This window comes from Chaetomium strumarium (assembly GCF_033439665.1).
Source record: "Chaetomium strumarium strain CBS 333.67 chromosome Unknown B0T15scaffold_6, whole genome shotgun sequence".
In the NCBI taxonomy this organism is placed as follows: domain Eukaryota; kingdom Fungi; phylum Ascomycota; class Sordariomycetes; order Sordariales; family Chaetomiaceae; genus Chaetomium; species Chaetomium strumarium.
In genome coordinates, this window is record NW_026944434.1 from 3,195,294 (window position 1) to 3,209,020 (window position 13,727).

Here is a 13,727-nt window from a genome sequence, read left to right on the forward strand (position 1 = left end):
TGGCTAGGCGATCCTGTGACGAAACCACAGGCAGTCCTGCCTCTGAAAGGGTTCGCCGGTCGAAGGTATCTGCTGATCGGACTGTAGGTCTCGGTGAAGCCAAAAGGTTCACAACACTGCTTGCCGCAATGTCTGCACAATAGGTAGAGGCTATTGCTTGAATTGCTCACTGAGGAAGCTAGCTATCTGAATGAGTGGCAGAATGGTAGAACTATATACAGCTTCCTCCCCTAGGTATCCCGTACCTAGATCTTTGGAACATTTGGAACAATTGTTGTTCTCATTGTTCCATCTGGAACAACGTTCCTTGGCGTTGTTCCACAGGAACAATCGTTCTTGGCATTGTTCCTGATTTCCCCAATCCCCATTGGTTCTTTCTGACTCGTAATGATTAGGTACGGGCGCCGCCCGTTGACCATGCAGGTCGGCCCCCACCGGCCTCTGCAGGTTAGTTCATGACACATTACATTCTTGCTCAACTTTTTTAGCATAGCTAGTATTCAAATTGCATGTGCTTTGGCGCAGCTTTGTGTGGTGGTGTATTGATTTTCCTATGTCAATTATTCTGCTCAGGGGGGTGCTTTGTAGTAGGAGGTTGTGTCGGAACTCGGCATATGGAGCAACTGCCCGTGCGGTATTATGCACGTGATGCAGTAAGGGTTAGGGCAGGACTTTCCACTCGTGACAGGTGTCAGGATTGCCAGCTCGGCATTTGGAGCAGGGTTGGCCATGGCAAAGGGAGGTACTACTATGACATCATTGCCCCACATAAATCAACCCGCGCCTGCGCATGAGCTGCGCACCGTGTTCGACGTCATGCCCAGCTGGGCAGTCTCTGGACCCTGAAAGTTAGGCCATGATCAGTGCCAAATGCCTTTATTCTGTGGTGTCTGCTCGGATCGACGACCGTAACATAACGGCGCGGCACACATCATGATCCCACAGTGCCCAGACCTGAGCGGCCCATGGTCATATTTAGGCTTTTGGCAAACTCCCCTTGCCTGAACCATCCCCATTCCTCGCAATTCCACTAGTAGATCAAAACTTTCCCACATCAAATCACTAGCACTAGTACTAGTACTAGTACCCACCATGTCGGAAAAACCACCGCAAAGGAGTCGGGAAGCCGACGGCAACCCCCCGGACGGATCCCCCTCCTCGACCGGCATGGGCCGCACGTCGACCGCCATCGAAGGGCCCGTCGACTTCTCCGAGCTGCCCGGCCTGCCGCGCCTGCGCTACCGCATCCTCGACTACAAGGTCAAGCTGTCCATCATCGTGGGGCTGCTGGTGCTGGAGTCGAGCATCCTGCCCATCGCGCTGTACTACGGGCTGATTCTCGGCACGACCCTGCGGTCGGGCATCGTCTTCGCCATCATCACCTCCTTCTTCGGCATCGTGACCGGCATCGAGTTCGGCCTGCGCTGCTACAAGCTGGTCTTCATGGGCGACAAGTATCGCCCCCGCGGCGGCACCCGCTGGAGCTTCGACTTTACGCACTGGACGCTGTCGTTCGGGTATACCGTCATGACCGCCCTCCTGATCGCCTTCTCCATACCCCATAATCCGCTCGTGCGCCCGCTCGCCATGCCGGTGTCGGTGCTCCTCGTGCAGGTCGGCCTGCAGCTCGCCTGGCACGGGTGGATGCATGCGAGGCAGCGGCCGGCGCCGTTCAAGATCAGTTCGATAGAGAAGGGCGAGAGGGTGCGGCCGTTGGTGTACACGTTCGTCGAGGATGTTGTGGCTGTGGATGGTGCCGGCGGGAGGGAGTACAGGGATGCGTTGGAGGCGCGGTACGAGGCCAGTCCGCGGTTCAGAAAATTGATTGCGTGGCAGAATTGGTTCTGGGCGGTTGGCGCGTTGGTGGATGGGATTGGGACGCTGGTGGTTGTCTGGACTGTCCCAGAAAGAGTCGCTTACGGCGTCGGTAAGTGAATCCTCTTTGATGATTTAGCGTACTGCGAGTCGGTAGACTGATCATCTTATTCTAGGTTGGGGCAGCCCACTGGTATTTGTCGTCCTGTGGACCACCATCTCGGTCCATTGGGCACATCGATCCCTCAGGCGAGAAAAGGAGCTGTGGCGGGAAGAGCACATCAAGCAAAGGGAAGCTGGCGCACACATTTGACAAAGACAACATGGCGTTGGTTGGGGGTAAATATTGGTATACAGTATACACGGACATTGGCGTTGGCGTCATGTTGGATCTCGTCTATGCATAGAGTCACCGATTCAGCGGCAGTATCATCATGGAAAAAAGTCACACATCCTCCAGTCTCCTATATTGGGCTTTGTTTCACGTCACTCATCTTACCCTTAAGTAGAATCTCAAGCTTATGCCCGCACTCCTCTGATACCATACTCGCCGGGCCTCCCAAAGTGGCCGAATCCAGCTCCCGCCAAGATCTTTGTAGGTGGTTTAGGCACTGGCTGGGTCCGATTCTCCATCCAGTCGGACCGAAAGTCTGGGATCTGGGCTAATAAATAAGGCCCGTTACATCTATAGCATGATCGGCGGCGCGGAATGCTTTTACGGAGGGTTACCCTCGCTTTCGTTTTGTCCAGAACAGTGATGGCATTGTATCGTCCGCGAGCAACTAATAATGGTAGGAGACGGTAAATGGATCTATCACAGTACGTGGAGCGTGGAATAGAGCATGAAGAATAGAGTGAGTTCTGGCTAAGAAAAGAAGAAGCGAGGGGGGTAGCTGGGAAAGCCGCTCTATATACGTGTACATACATGAAGGGGTGGATCCTTAGGTCCCTGGTCCTCGGAGAGCACCGAAATAACCTAATCCCAGCGCTCTGCAGCGCCTACAGTGCTACTCCTCGATAGGATCCCTGTATCCTCCGCCTTGGGTCTGACATACCTAGGACCCTAGCTAGAGGTCTCACACTATGGCAATGGTAGCACCTTGACTCCTTGATGGCATTTTCACCTTCCTGGACACCTCGACGAGTCCTACCCGGCGAAACTGCCTCATTAGCGGTTGCGAGGGCTCAGGCTGCTGCACTTGCACCTCTTCCATGACAAGACCCCAGCTTTTCCAACAATCCTCCGATAGCTTTGCGCTAGTAAGCATAAGACAGCAAACTTTGTTGGGGGTATCGTTATCATCGTCCTGCCAGCTCCTTGTGCTAGTGTTGAAATCCTTATATTCCTCATCGTCGTTAGCCGGGAGCACGAGCTGCATTCGGCCAAGATCTTCAGGATGGCTTCGCCAGGACAGCTCGATAAGTTGTCCTCTGAGAATTGCAATACCTGCAAGTACCCCCGCGGTGGAGTTACCGGGGTCAAGGAGTTCCGTCCGAATGTCAATGATCTCCGCCTCATTGTCGTACCGCTCGTAATGGCCGACCAGGGGGTTGGCGAAAGTAACAGGCCCGTCGACGGCGGCCCAGGACCAAGGAGGAGCACGGTACTCCTTTACCCTACGGCAATTAAGCTTCTCGCACACCCACGAGAGCTCCTCGATGAAGGTCTTCCTCCAGAGGCCGGCCAGGTAGGTGTCGTGGCCAAGCAACTGTCTCTGGTGGTAATGAGCCACTCCCGAGAGAGCGATGAGTTTGTCAGAGGCGATGGTCAAGTCGCAATTTGAATACTGCTGCACGACCAAACTCCACGCCATGTGATATGACAACCTTAGATCGCTTTCCGACTCTGCTTGAGATCACACAACAGGAATGGGCTTCAGCGGTTTTCTGGAGGACATGCCATCCCCAGAGAAAATATCTTGTTCTGGTTCACCGGTCGGGTATAGCTCACAAGCCTCTAACTCGTCGCACTCCCAGGCCAGCTGGTGGGGAGCAAAGGGGAAGTATGCGTTGGGATAGGATGCGCTCTTGAAGAATCCAAGCCCGCTTGGTGATGGGCGTACTCGTTACGAGCGCTGTCCGCATGTCACCCAAAAGCTTGACGCGAACTGACTTCTTCTCGGAGAAGCTAGTATTAGTGTCCAAACGGACTGGTTGAACCACGGAGTCGGCCACCTCAAAGTGACGGGCTGATGAGAGACCTTGTTCCAACGCTCGCGGATTGGTGGCCGATATTGTGAAGAGAGCGTTTTGATATACCTCTTTCATCAGCGACGCCTCTCTCAACCAGTCCTCCTTCGAGTCTTGAATGATGCACAGCGTGTCGATCCAAAGATAGTGGTACCCGAGGTTCAAGACGGCATCAATTGCATCCTGGAATGTTTTGGAAAGACCCTCAAACTGTATGGCGATTCTCATCTGGCTCAGGTTGTCGGTCCTCAGCATCACTTGCCTGACCACGCCCCAGCGGTGGCTTAGGGACACGTAAGGACCGGTAGGCGGCTCGCTGCTACACTCTTGCAAGCGAACATTCGTACCCGCGGCGGACCTGTCGAGTCGCAAAAGCCTACAAGGGTACCACTGCCTCTTTGTGCCTGCAGGATTGCAAAGCTTGTGTGACCCCAAGCACGTATCAAGCCAGCGCTTAGCGGCGGCAAGACCGGCAATACTCGTTGTTGAGTCTGCCAGTGGGCTCAGAATGGTCGTTGAATGCGTTTTGATCACATCTGTATCATGTAATGATGGTTAGAAAGAGTTACAACCTCAAAGAGGCGTTGATGTGCCGGAGGCTAAAATACAGGTAAAAGACAGGTATTGATCTCATGTATAGGTAGACTTGAACGAAGCCCACCCTCTTCTGAGATCTCGACTTTGAAGAATACTTGTATTATGGGATCGCGAGAGCCGAACCGAAGATCGCGCCGGAAATCACGAGGAACGATCTAGAGGATCACCACGGCCTCATGGGCTGACGTGTTGACGGAAACCGTGGAAGAGCCCCCAAACGCGCCATCAATATCACTATTCTCGAACGCCAGGGCGACATGATAGCATAGGTAACAGCCAGAATGTGCTGAACGGAGAAGGTCCGTGTGGTCTCCGTAGTGTTCCAGCTCGGGCATTCTGCCCCTCTGCGGCAATGACTGCAGGACGTCTTTGCATTTGAGACACAACAGGTCTGTGGAAACTTCGAAGGTTGCTTGTGGCATTGTGAAGCGCTGGCTCCGCAGGATGCAAGACAATGTCGGTGTCCCTAACCGATGGTTACGTCGACCGTCGCATTAGGATGGCTTAACTTAGGATGAAGTCAGTGAGCGTTCGAGGAAACAAGGAAGCAGTGGGAGTAGCCACCAACCGACATTGCGGGGATGCCACTTCTGTATAGTGGGGGTGGGCAAAGCCTCCACTCCTCATCAAGTTGTGTCACCTAACCTCGGGTTACACCGCAGGAAACAACGCATTAACCTACTTGAGCAAAGGTCCACTGGTACACCGGAGATCAACGAGCCGCTATATACTTGCATGGCATACCACACCTCCACACGACTCCTCCTTCCCTGCACCAGGGGCCGTCCTACCTTCTCAAAGACGTGCCGATACACTCATCTGGTTCCGCATCTCCTGCCCGGCCAAGAACCTCCTCAAGTTGTCCACAATAAGTTCCTCGGAACCTTGCGGTCTGCCACCAGCCGCATGGGGCGACAGAACCAGATTCTTCGCCTTATACAACTTGTTCCCTTCCGGCAGCGGCTCCTGGTCGAACACATCCAGCGCAGCACCGCCAATCTCCCCCTTCTCCAACGCCTCAAACAAAGCATCCTCATCCACCGACATGCCCCTCCCAACATTAACCACCCACGCATGCTTCGGCAGCAGCCCCAACCGCTCTTTATTCAGCGCATGCCTGGTACTCGCATCCCCGGGCAAGATCATGACCAGCGCATCCGTCTGCGGGAGCAGCTCAGGCAGCTTATCCTCGCCAAACACCTCCACACCGCCCCTCACACCCGCATGCCTCGCGACACCGCGCACCGTAGCACCCAGCGCAACAAGATGCGGCGTCAGGCACTTGGCAATATTCCCAAACCCCCAGATCAGCACCCGCGCGTCCCGCAGCGTACGGAACGTGCCCGCTTCACGATCGGGTTGCGGCCCGCCCAGGTGGCCGGGCCACTTCCCCTGCAGCTGGTAGTCCCGCATCTCGTAGAAGCGCCGCGCGGCGTTGAGGAGCAGGCCCAGGGTGTGCTCAGCCACGGTGCGGTCGTGCAGGCCCGAGCCCGTGGTCACGGCGACGCGGGAGGTGTCGAACCCCGCGGTGAGCACGTCGTTGGGGCCCGCGGCCAGGGATTGGATCCATTTCAGCTGGCGTAGGTTTTGTGCGGCGAAGGTGAGGTTTGCGGGGCTGTTGCACCAGGTCACGAGGATCTCGGCATCGTGCAAGTCCGAGGGGATCGTGTCGGCCTTGGCGTCGTAGGCGTGTAGCGTCACGGTTGGGAAACCTGATATCGCCGGGATGTTGAGCTTGAGGGTGTTGGGGTAGAGGAGCTTCATTTTGGCGGTAATTGGGAGGGCGGCGATGTTGAGGTTGTCCGATGTTGATCGTGCCGTGGAGGTTGAAGTTGCGCTGGTGGAGGGGGAGGGGTTGATAAGTTGGAGCTCAACGCGGGGCAATTCCACCCGAAGGCCGGCCCGAGATATTGGATCCGTGGAGCCAGCTCCGCTGTCGGCACTGCGGAGCTCGGTATATCGGTATCATCTCCGAGCCTTTACCCAATCGTCTTCCTGTGCGCTTGACCCATTGGTGGAACAACCCGCAAGCCTTTGCCATTTGCGCGGATCTGGAAAGAATGCCCGGGTTGCTTAGGTAGGTAAAAGAAGAGCTAGGTTGGACTCAACAGACCAGATGGGATTGGGAACATACCGCCTGTTGCACACAGCCCTAATCCTAACCGAACCCCTTTTGGTGTGCACAAGTGCAATCATTTATACTCTCGCACCCCTAACAACGGCAAGTAAATAATGGAAGTCACAATGACCTCCGGAAACTGAAGACACCACGGGATTAACATGGAGGCCAGCCGCCAGGCACAAACAGCAAATTTATGTCGGATCTCGGAGAAATGCTGCTTCGGCGACAAGCTGACGGATAAGCAAGCGGGCAGACAAGGGCGAATGCAGCTGCCTGGACATTACGCGGCGACCAGGGTGATGGGACAAGACGTTTTCTATGTGTTTAACAAGGCTTATAGGCAAGACAACATCTCAGGGAGAAACCAGACGAAGCCAGTTCCTTCATCCACTTACTCATCATACTACGATTCATACCCGTCCGATGCAGAGTACACTTGCGGCGAGGACGTTGCACAACCAACGACACAACACTCATAAAACTGCTAACGACATCCACCGCTTCCAATCCCGGACCTTCCGAAAAGTCAGCAGCAAGCATCAAACATGTCAGCGACACCCAGCAGAGGATTCACCTACCCTCCTTCCCTCGCCCCCTACAACATCTCTCCAGCAGCCTACCTCGCCGCCAACCCGGGCTTGAAGGGCCTCGTGGTGAGCGCCATCATCATCCACAACAGCCGGGTCCTCCTCATCCAGCGCGCCGCACACGACGGGTTTCCTTTGAAATGGGAATGCCCCGGGGGCGGGGTCGACACCACCGACGCAACCATCTTACACGCCGTCTGCCGAGAGGTGCACGAGGAGACGGGGCTCGTCGTCACCAGGCTAGGTGAAAAGGTGAATGTACTGGACTTTGATGGCTGGGAAAATGGCGCCAAGTGGACAAAGATAACCTTTCTGGTTGTGCTGGATGACGGAGACGAGGCGGTGGTGCGGCTCAATGCTCAGGAGCATCAGGATGCGGTGTGGGCTACAGATGCAGAAGTGGCTTCTGGAATGTGTGAAGGGAGGGAGATTGTGTTTGCCTACGGGGACCAGAAGCAGTTGGTTCTGGATGCTTTGAGTGCCAATGGCAAGTGATCATTCGGCGGCACTGGAGACTAGAGATGTCCTCAGACAAGGTTGTCCACGTCGGATATCCCAGTAGGTAGGTACGGACTCGCACTTTCTATTCGTTGCTATCTTCCTCCTCCTCCTCCTAACACCAAGCTAATGCCCTCTGCATAGCCAGTGCGTGTAACACATCTCCGCTGCATATGCATGTAAAACCACAGATCACTTCCTAATCGAATCCGATGCTACTGAGTTGGTTGGCTTTCAGCCGGTGCGGCGTGTCAAGCTGAGCTTTTCAGCTACTGAACGGTAATCCACTGGCTGCGGGTCATCTAGTTATCGCTTCCTGCCAATCCCAGCGTCTTCACACACCCGACTTGACTTGGGCAGCAATACAAGCCTACAAAGTGGAGGCCGAGAGCACGCCGGGATTTCAGGTTCGCCTGTATCACAATGCAGCGATAACTCAATACTCAGCAAGATGCCTTTCGTATATAAAAGGACTGCCGCATGTACTGACGGATACTGGACCTATTCATCCGACAGCTCTCCAAGTTCTTATTCTATAGATCCCGCTTGTCTTTGTTCCTCGTTGAGGTAAACTCCCCGCCATCTTCAACTCGTCTCAACTCCGGCTATCAAAATCTGCGAGAAGACGCCAACATGTTTGTCTACGGCGGGAAGCTCAACTGGGGGACCTATGCCAAGGATGAACTTCGTGCCGTCATCCTCCCGCGCAGTCCCATCTGTGTCGGCGACACAATCTGCAACTACTCCCAGTGGACGAAAGATGCAGAGGGCCATGTCAAAGTGAACGAGCTCAGGCACGACGTCATCGACAAGGTGGCCAAAGCCGACAACGGTAACGACATTTTCCACTTCGGCCGCGGGTATTACTCATACGAGGTCGAAGCCCAAGACGGATATGAGAGCCTCTCTTACACCATGGCCAATCCTGCCGGCGACAAGAGCCACATGATCCTGCCACGCACACACGTGTTTGACGGAGGGGAGAAGGAGATTGCTGACCTCCAGAAGCAACTGGCCGCCCGCAAGGGGGCTGAGGTGGAGAAGCGGGCCCAGGACCTTGAGACTGCCTTGATCAACGCCAGTGCAGACATCGACGGAAATCACAAGGAGATTGCGGACCTCCAGAGTCAGCTTGCGGCGGAGAAGGCGGAACGCGGAGCTCGAGAAGGAGGCAAGGGACTCCGCCGGGAAGGTGGCAGCGCTGGCGACGGAGACCGGGCCGATCAAGCAGACACTGGAACGTACCAGCGAGGAGTTGAAGCAGGCCTTGGCAGATGCCGAGAGCAAGGATAACATCATTGAGGGTTTGGAGAGCGGCATGGAGGCCATCAAGAAGGACCGCGACGCGAAGAAGCACGCCTACGAGGAACTCAAGAAGACTAGCAGCGCCACGATTCAGAGCTCCAGGAGGAGATTGCCAAGCTCAAGGCTGCCTAGCAGGCAATTCGCGTCAGCGGTGGTTGTAGCGGCGGCAGTTGGATGGTCCCCGTTTCAGTTCTTAGTGTCGGTGTGTATCTTGTGGTAGACGCAAGACTCACTGATCGTTGTGTTCTCATGGGCAAATCCTATCGTAAGGTATGCTGAGTACCATGGAAATCAGCTGTCGTACGAGGCATTAGTAGTCAAAATCGACCTGTCGAGTAACTCTACGGAGTACAAGTCCAAGCTCCTTAGCAGACGTCATAAGCACACCTCTATCTCCCTAGCCGCTTAAGTTTTCCACTGACTCTAATAGCCTCAAACTCGCGTCCTGGCCGTCAAAACTCTCGTACTAGCGGTCTTCTGTTAAGTCCGTTGGGTAAGTCAGAGTCTCATCAGGGACGGAGAAGTTTCCCTCTACTACTTCACTCCATGCCAAGGCTCCTTGCCACGCTACAGCAGCTGCGGACCTAAGCACCTTCACAAACGTTGATTATGACTCATCGGAGTGCAAAGTCAACCACTTTTACCCTTTGCTTTTCGAGCATACAACGCACATTAGGTAAGTGTTTTCCACCACATGAATGGCCCGACAATCAAGGTACCTTATGGAAGTAGCGGCACAATAAGACAACAGACAGAGACAACCATGCCCGTAGCCACGGACTCCCTGCTACGCCCAAGTCCAACCGACGTCAAGGTCAGCGAAATGCTATCGCCCGTGAACCAGGCACTTGGCACTATGAGCTCCTTGAGCGCATAATGCTACAGCTACTGTAGATAGCATCCCATATTTACTCTGGGCGCAATTGGTTTGCCGCCGCTGGAGGGACGTCATTCAGGATTCCCCGGCGCTTCAAGAAGCCTGCTGGTATCAGTACCTCGGCGAGAAGTTGCCCGATGGAATTGGACAGCACCCAGCTGCATGGAGGCTGAACCCAGTCTTCAACCTGCTGGGGGTCACGATTGGGAGCGACCAGCCGGGGCTTTCGCCGGAGCATGGGGATTTCGACTTGACGAAGCGCGTCCATGATAAACCCGAGTCGTGGACGACGATGCATGCTACACAACCTCCCTGCCAGCTGATGGAAATTCAGTGCTACGGCGACCACTCTGGGGACGAGACAATGTAAACCTTTGTGTACGTGCACTTTTTGCTGACACTTGCTGATCTCAGGACACATACCTACCTTAGGTACTCTATTATTCAGTCTACGACTGGCCGCCTCCTTCTGGGCGATGTCATGGCTGTACTAGCTGAGTGCCAGAATCGGATGGAATGTGGTGTTGACCGCTGGGCTGGTGTCGTGCATTATAGGGGCCGGCTCTTTCCCACCACAGAAAGAGATTATGTCCAGGACGAGAACTACCTGTCAATCCTGCAGGCAATGGCCGATGACGTTTCAATCAAGGTTGTGGTCGGGCAGGCTTGGGGTTCGGGCGAGTTTCATGCCTTCTCACTTCGGCGTCTTCACCCGCCCGTGAAGCGTGTTGCATGTGATGCACACGTTCCTGCCAGCTATGTGAACATTTTGTATGAGCTGGTAGCGCACGACATGGTATGGGGTGGGGTTGAATACAAGTGGGATGTGGCTGGCCATGGTCCTCTCAGAGAAAGGCATCGTGTCGGCAAAACAGAGGCGTATCACGCAAATTTGCTGGCTGCGAGGGGTCATGAAGGGGACGGGAATACTTGACCGAATGCCGCCACATCTTTTGTCTACTGTCGGCAGATCGCCTTAGCCCCTTGGGAAGCCGGCGGCTGAATGTGAAGATTGGATATAGGCAGAGATTATCAGAACGGACTCCGCAAAGCAAGACAAACGAAGAACGAATACCACAAAGCCAGCATTCCTAGCATTTCTGTCGTCCTATGCGAGGGAACAAAGAGGTGCTCTTTGCTCCTGCCAATCCTGATGTTCACAACTTCAAACTCGCGGACTTATGTCATTGGGAGACATTTGAGAGCAGATGGGAAATAACGAATACGAATACTCTAAAGTCTCATCATAGTTATATGAATGCAGTTACAAGAAACAATTCGCCAAACTCCTCCTCCACACTCCATGAAGAAACACGATTGCAACTACCACCTATTTGCCGTGCACTTCACAACAAAGCCATCCATCTCAGCCTATCTACTTATCCCCTGTCAAATCCACCAAGGTATCCCGACGTCTCCTTCTAGAACCGTAAACCAAACCCACCCTAGCTGCAGGCGGCCTGGCAGCCAAGCAGAATAGTGACACCAGTGGAGGGGGACGGAACTGTCAGCGCAGTGCCGATGGCGTTGCAGATGGCGCACTCCAGGCCCGACTTGTCGCAGGTGATGTCGTAGTTCATCCAGCCGTGCACACTCGGGTTGCGGCCGGAGCCGTCGGGCGGGATGTTGGACATGGTGGTCTGGATGGACTTGGGGATCTTGACGTAGTGGTCCACCTTTTCCTCCCACTGCATGCACTGGCCCTCCTTACCGGGTCGCGTGTCGGGCCTTCTGCAGATTTGCGTTTTCGAGTCCCGCTCGGTCGAGAACTGCTTCATGCTGGCCATGGCGTCGAGCGCGGCCGCCATTTCGAAGAGCGACTTGTTCTTGGAGTCGGGCGTGTGGCACTCCCACCTGATCTTGCAGTTGGACCCGATACCGATGGCCGTATTGTCGCACGCGTTGCTGTTGGCGCTGAAGGTGTTCTTGACTGTGGCCATGATCCGCTTGGCCGTGGTCGCGTACAGCTCGACAGCATCCCCGTTGGTCGAGCTCGTGATTTCCAGTCTGTCCTTGCCGCCGCCGCCGTTGCCACCGCCACCGTTGCCGGATTTGGGATTGGGCGTGCCGCGATGGTTGCACACGTATGCGCTCGAGCACCACTTGCCGTCGGCCAGCTGGTACACCTTGTCCTTGTGGTACGAGTAGCACTTGAGCGGCTTGTCCGGCTCGTACTTGTGATAGGCGTCACCGGCCGCGCCGGGGTCCTTGATCTTGTCGTTGATCCAGACGCTCCACTCGTCGCCGTTGGGCATGTTGGCCTTGCCGCCCTGCGGTCCCCAGGGATACCACCCCCTCCAGGGGACGTTGGCCATGTGGGTAGGCCTGTGCGTGGCGTCGCCGTTGCCTGTCCACACGTCGCCCGAGTAGTAGATCATCTCCTGCGATGTCGCCCCGCCGTTGTGTCCAAGCCCGATGCCGCAGTCGGCCAAGACGAGGTTTTCGTACGGTGTATTCTGGCTCAGGGCAGATTGAGGCGCCGAAACGAGGACACCGGCCACGAAGGCCGACCATGGCGTCTTGGTGCGCATATTGGAGGGCTGGTTACAGACGGTGTGGAGTCTTGACTCTTTCAATGAGGAGCTGAAGTGCGACGACGGAAAAGGTTAAGTGTTTGGCTACCGGTGTTACGAAGTGCTCAGGATGATGATGATGATGATGAAGAGAAAGCCGACTACATGTCAGCATGTCAGCTGCTTTATAATCTCGCGACCTCTAGCTTCCCTTCGCGAGGCCTCTTCATGAGAATCCTTCGACAATGTCACGATGCTCCTCATTCAAGTGCATCCCAGATCCCAAGAGTCGCAACCCCGGGCACCCGTTTCTGGCTCCATTCCTGACCCTGCACATGGAAAAGGCCGTTGATGCCTCATTGTATCCAATCGTCCTTTCCAGAAGGCCGGGTGTTGGATGAAGTGTTCGGCGAAGATGATAGTCGAGCGTTCCCCAACGGAGCTGACGGCCAGTTTTGGACATTTGTGGGTCAACATTGCACTCGGATTAAGTCTGGGCAGCGGTGCTAAGATCTGCAGTCTGCACGCCGCGCCCCCGGACAATAGGGCTTGACGGTGCCAAGGCTACCTGACAGCTGCAGCACAGCCCGCATCGGCCGGCTCAGGCCTGTTACAGTACTATGTGTAATGATCAAACGTTGTCAGATGTCCGTCAGTGCGGAGCTACGGACTCGCCGACTCGGTGCAGGCGCGGAGAAAAACACCGAATGTCCATTCCGGCTTGGCTCCGAACCAGTGACACTGCCCAAACAGAGAGACAGAGGGAACCCAACGTCGAAAAGTGTGTTCAGTTCGTGAAGCCCTTGTGAGGACCACGTCGATAATGGTTGATTGCATGGTAAAGGTAGTCTTGTAAGACTTGGACGGTCGAAGAGAATCTTGGTCACCTCAAAACCGAGAGGCATTGCCGTCTGCGACGCTCCCGTTATCCTCTTCTCTGCCGGAGACGTCGAGGATAATAAGAGGGGTATTGTTGGAATCACCAACAACCACGACACCACGATGGATGTTGAAACGTAGGGGGTCACACAGGTTGTACTGCTTGCTTGAGGAGTCCGAGACTCTGGGAGACCTTGGTTCCTTATGTACATGGAGAGCCTGTTTCCCAGTCTTCTGCCCCTGTTCTTGCTGTACCGGTACTCCTAGTACCGTGCCTAGCTTGTGGTCTCTGCCCCTGGTTTCAGCAGATGAAGACGCAAGTGACTCTTAATGAAGCCCTGCGT

At 55.0% G+C, this 13,727-nt stretch overlaps 6 protein-coding genes across 6 annotated transcripts; 3 read left to right on the forward strand and 3 right to left on the reverse strand.

Moving 5' to 3' along the window:
* Positions 1 to 1,167: 1,167 nt before the first annotated feature.
* B0T15DRAFT_487109 (uncharacterized protein) lies at positions 1,168 to 2,128 on the forward strand (the record flags this gene model as incomplete). Its single annotated transcript, XM_062866411.1, has 2 exons — positions 1,168 to 1,927; positions 1,992 to 2,128. The coding sequence occupies 2 exons, from the start codon at positions 1,168 to 1,170 to the stop codon at positions 2,126 to 2,128; spliced, it is 897 nt and encodes a 298-aa protein (XP_062719573.1).
* A 1,043-nt stretch (positions 2,129 to 3,171) lies between these two features.
* B0T15DRAFT_496325 (uncharacterized protein) lies at positions 3,172 to 3,629 on the reverse strand (the record flags this gene model as incomplete). The annotated part of the gene is made up of 2 exons (XM_062867169.1): positions 3,172 to 3,188; positions 3,263 to 3,629. 2 exons carry the CDS (start codon positions 3,627 to 3,629, stop codon positions 3,172 to 3,174), a joined length of 384 nt encoding a protein of 127 aa, XP_062719574.1.
* A 1,523-nt stretch (positions 3,630 to 5,152) lies between these two features.
* B0T15DRAFT_541273 (D-isomer specific 2-hydroxyacid dehydrogenase) lies at positions 5,153 to 6,439 on the reverse strand. Its single transcript, XM_062869848.1, has one exon. It carries the CDS (start codon positions 6,364 to 6,366, stop codon positions 5,398 to 5,400), a length of 969 nt encoding a protein of 322 aa, XP_062719575.1. The 5' UTR covers positions 6,367 to 6,439; the 3' UTR covers positions 5,153 to 5,397.
* Positions 6,440 to 7,117: 678 nt separating this feature from the next.
* On the forward strand, positions 7,118 to 8,164 carry B0T15DRAFT_284774 (NUDIX hydrolase domain-like protein). The gene is made up of 2 exons (XM_062863617.1): positions 7,118 to 7,873; positions 7,954 to 8,164. Exon 1 carries the CDS (start codon positions 7,270 to 7,272, stop codon positions 7,804 to 7,806), a length of 537 nt encoding a protein of 178 aa, XP_062719576.1. The 5' UTR covers positions 7,118 to 7,269; the 3' UTR covers positions 7,807 to 7,873; positions 7,954 to 8,164.
* A 1,858-nt stretch (positions 8,165 to 10,022) lies between these two features.
* On the forward strand, positions 10,023 to 10,925 carry B0T15DRAFT_401440 (uncharacterized protein; the record flags this gene model as incomplete). Its single annotated transcript, XM_062865109.1, has 2 exons — positions 10,023 to 10,357; positions 10,424 to 10,925. Coding segments are annotated over 2 exons (837 nt in total), but the record flags the coding sequence as incomplete, so codon positions are not given.
* A 501-nt stretch (positions 10,926 to 11,426) lies between these two features.
* Positions 11,427 to 12,626, reverse strand: B0T15DRAFT_284788 (uncharacterized protein). Its single transcript, XM_062863618.1, has one exon. The coding sequence runs from the start codon at positions 12,520 to 12,522 to the stop codon at positions 11,437 to 11,439; it is 1,086 nt and encodes a 361-aa protein (XP_062719578.1). The 5' UTR covers positions 12,523 to 12,626; the 3' UTR covers positions 11,427 to 11,436.
* Positions 12,627 to 13,727: the final 1,101 nt, after the last annotated feature.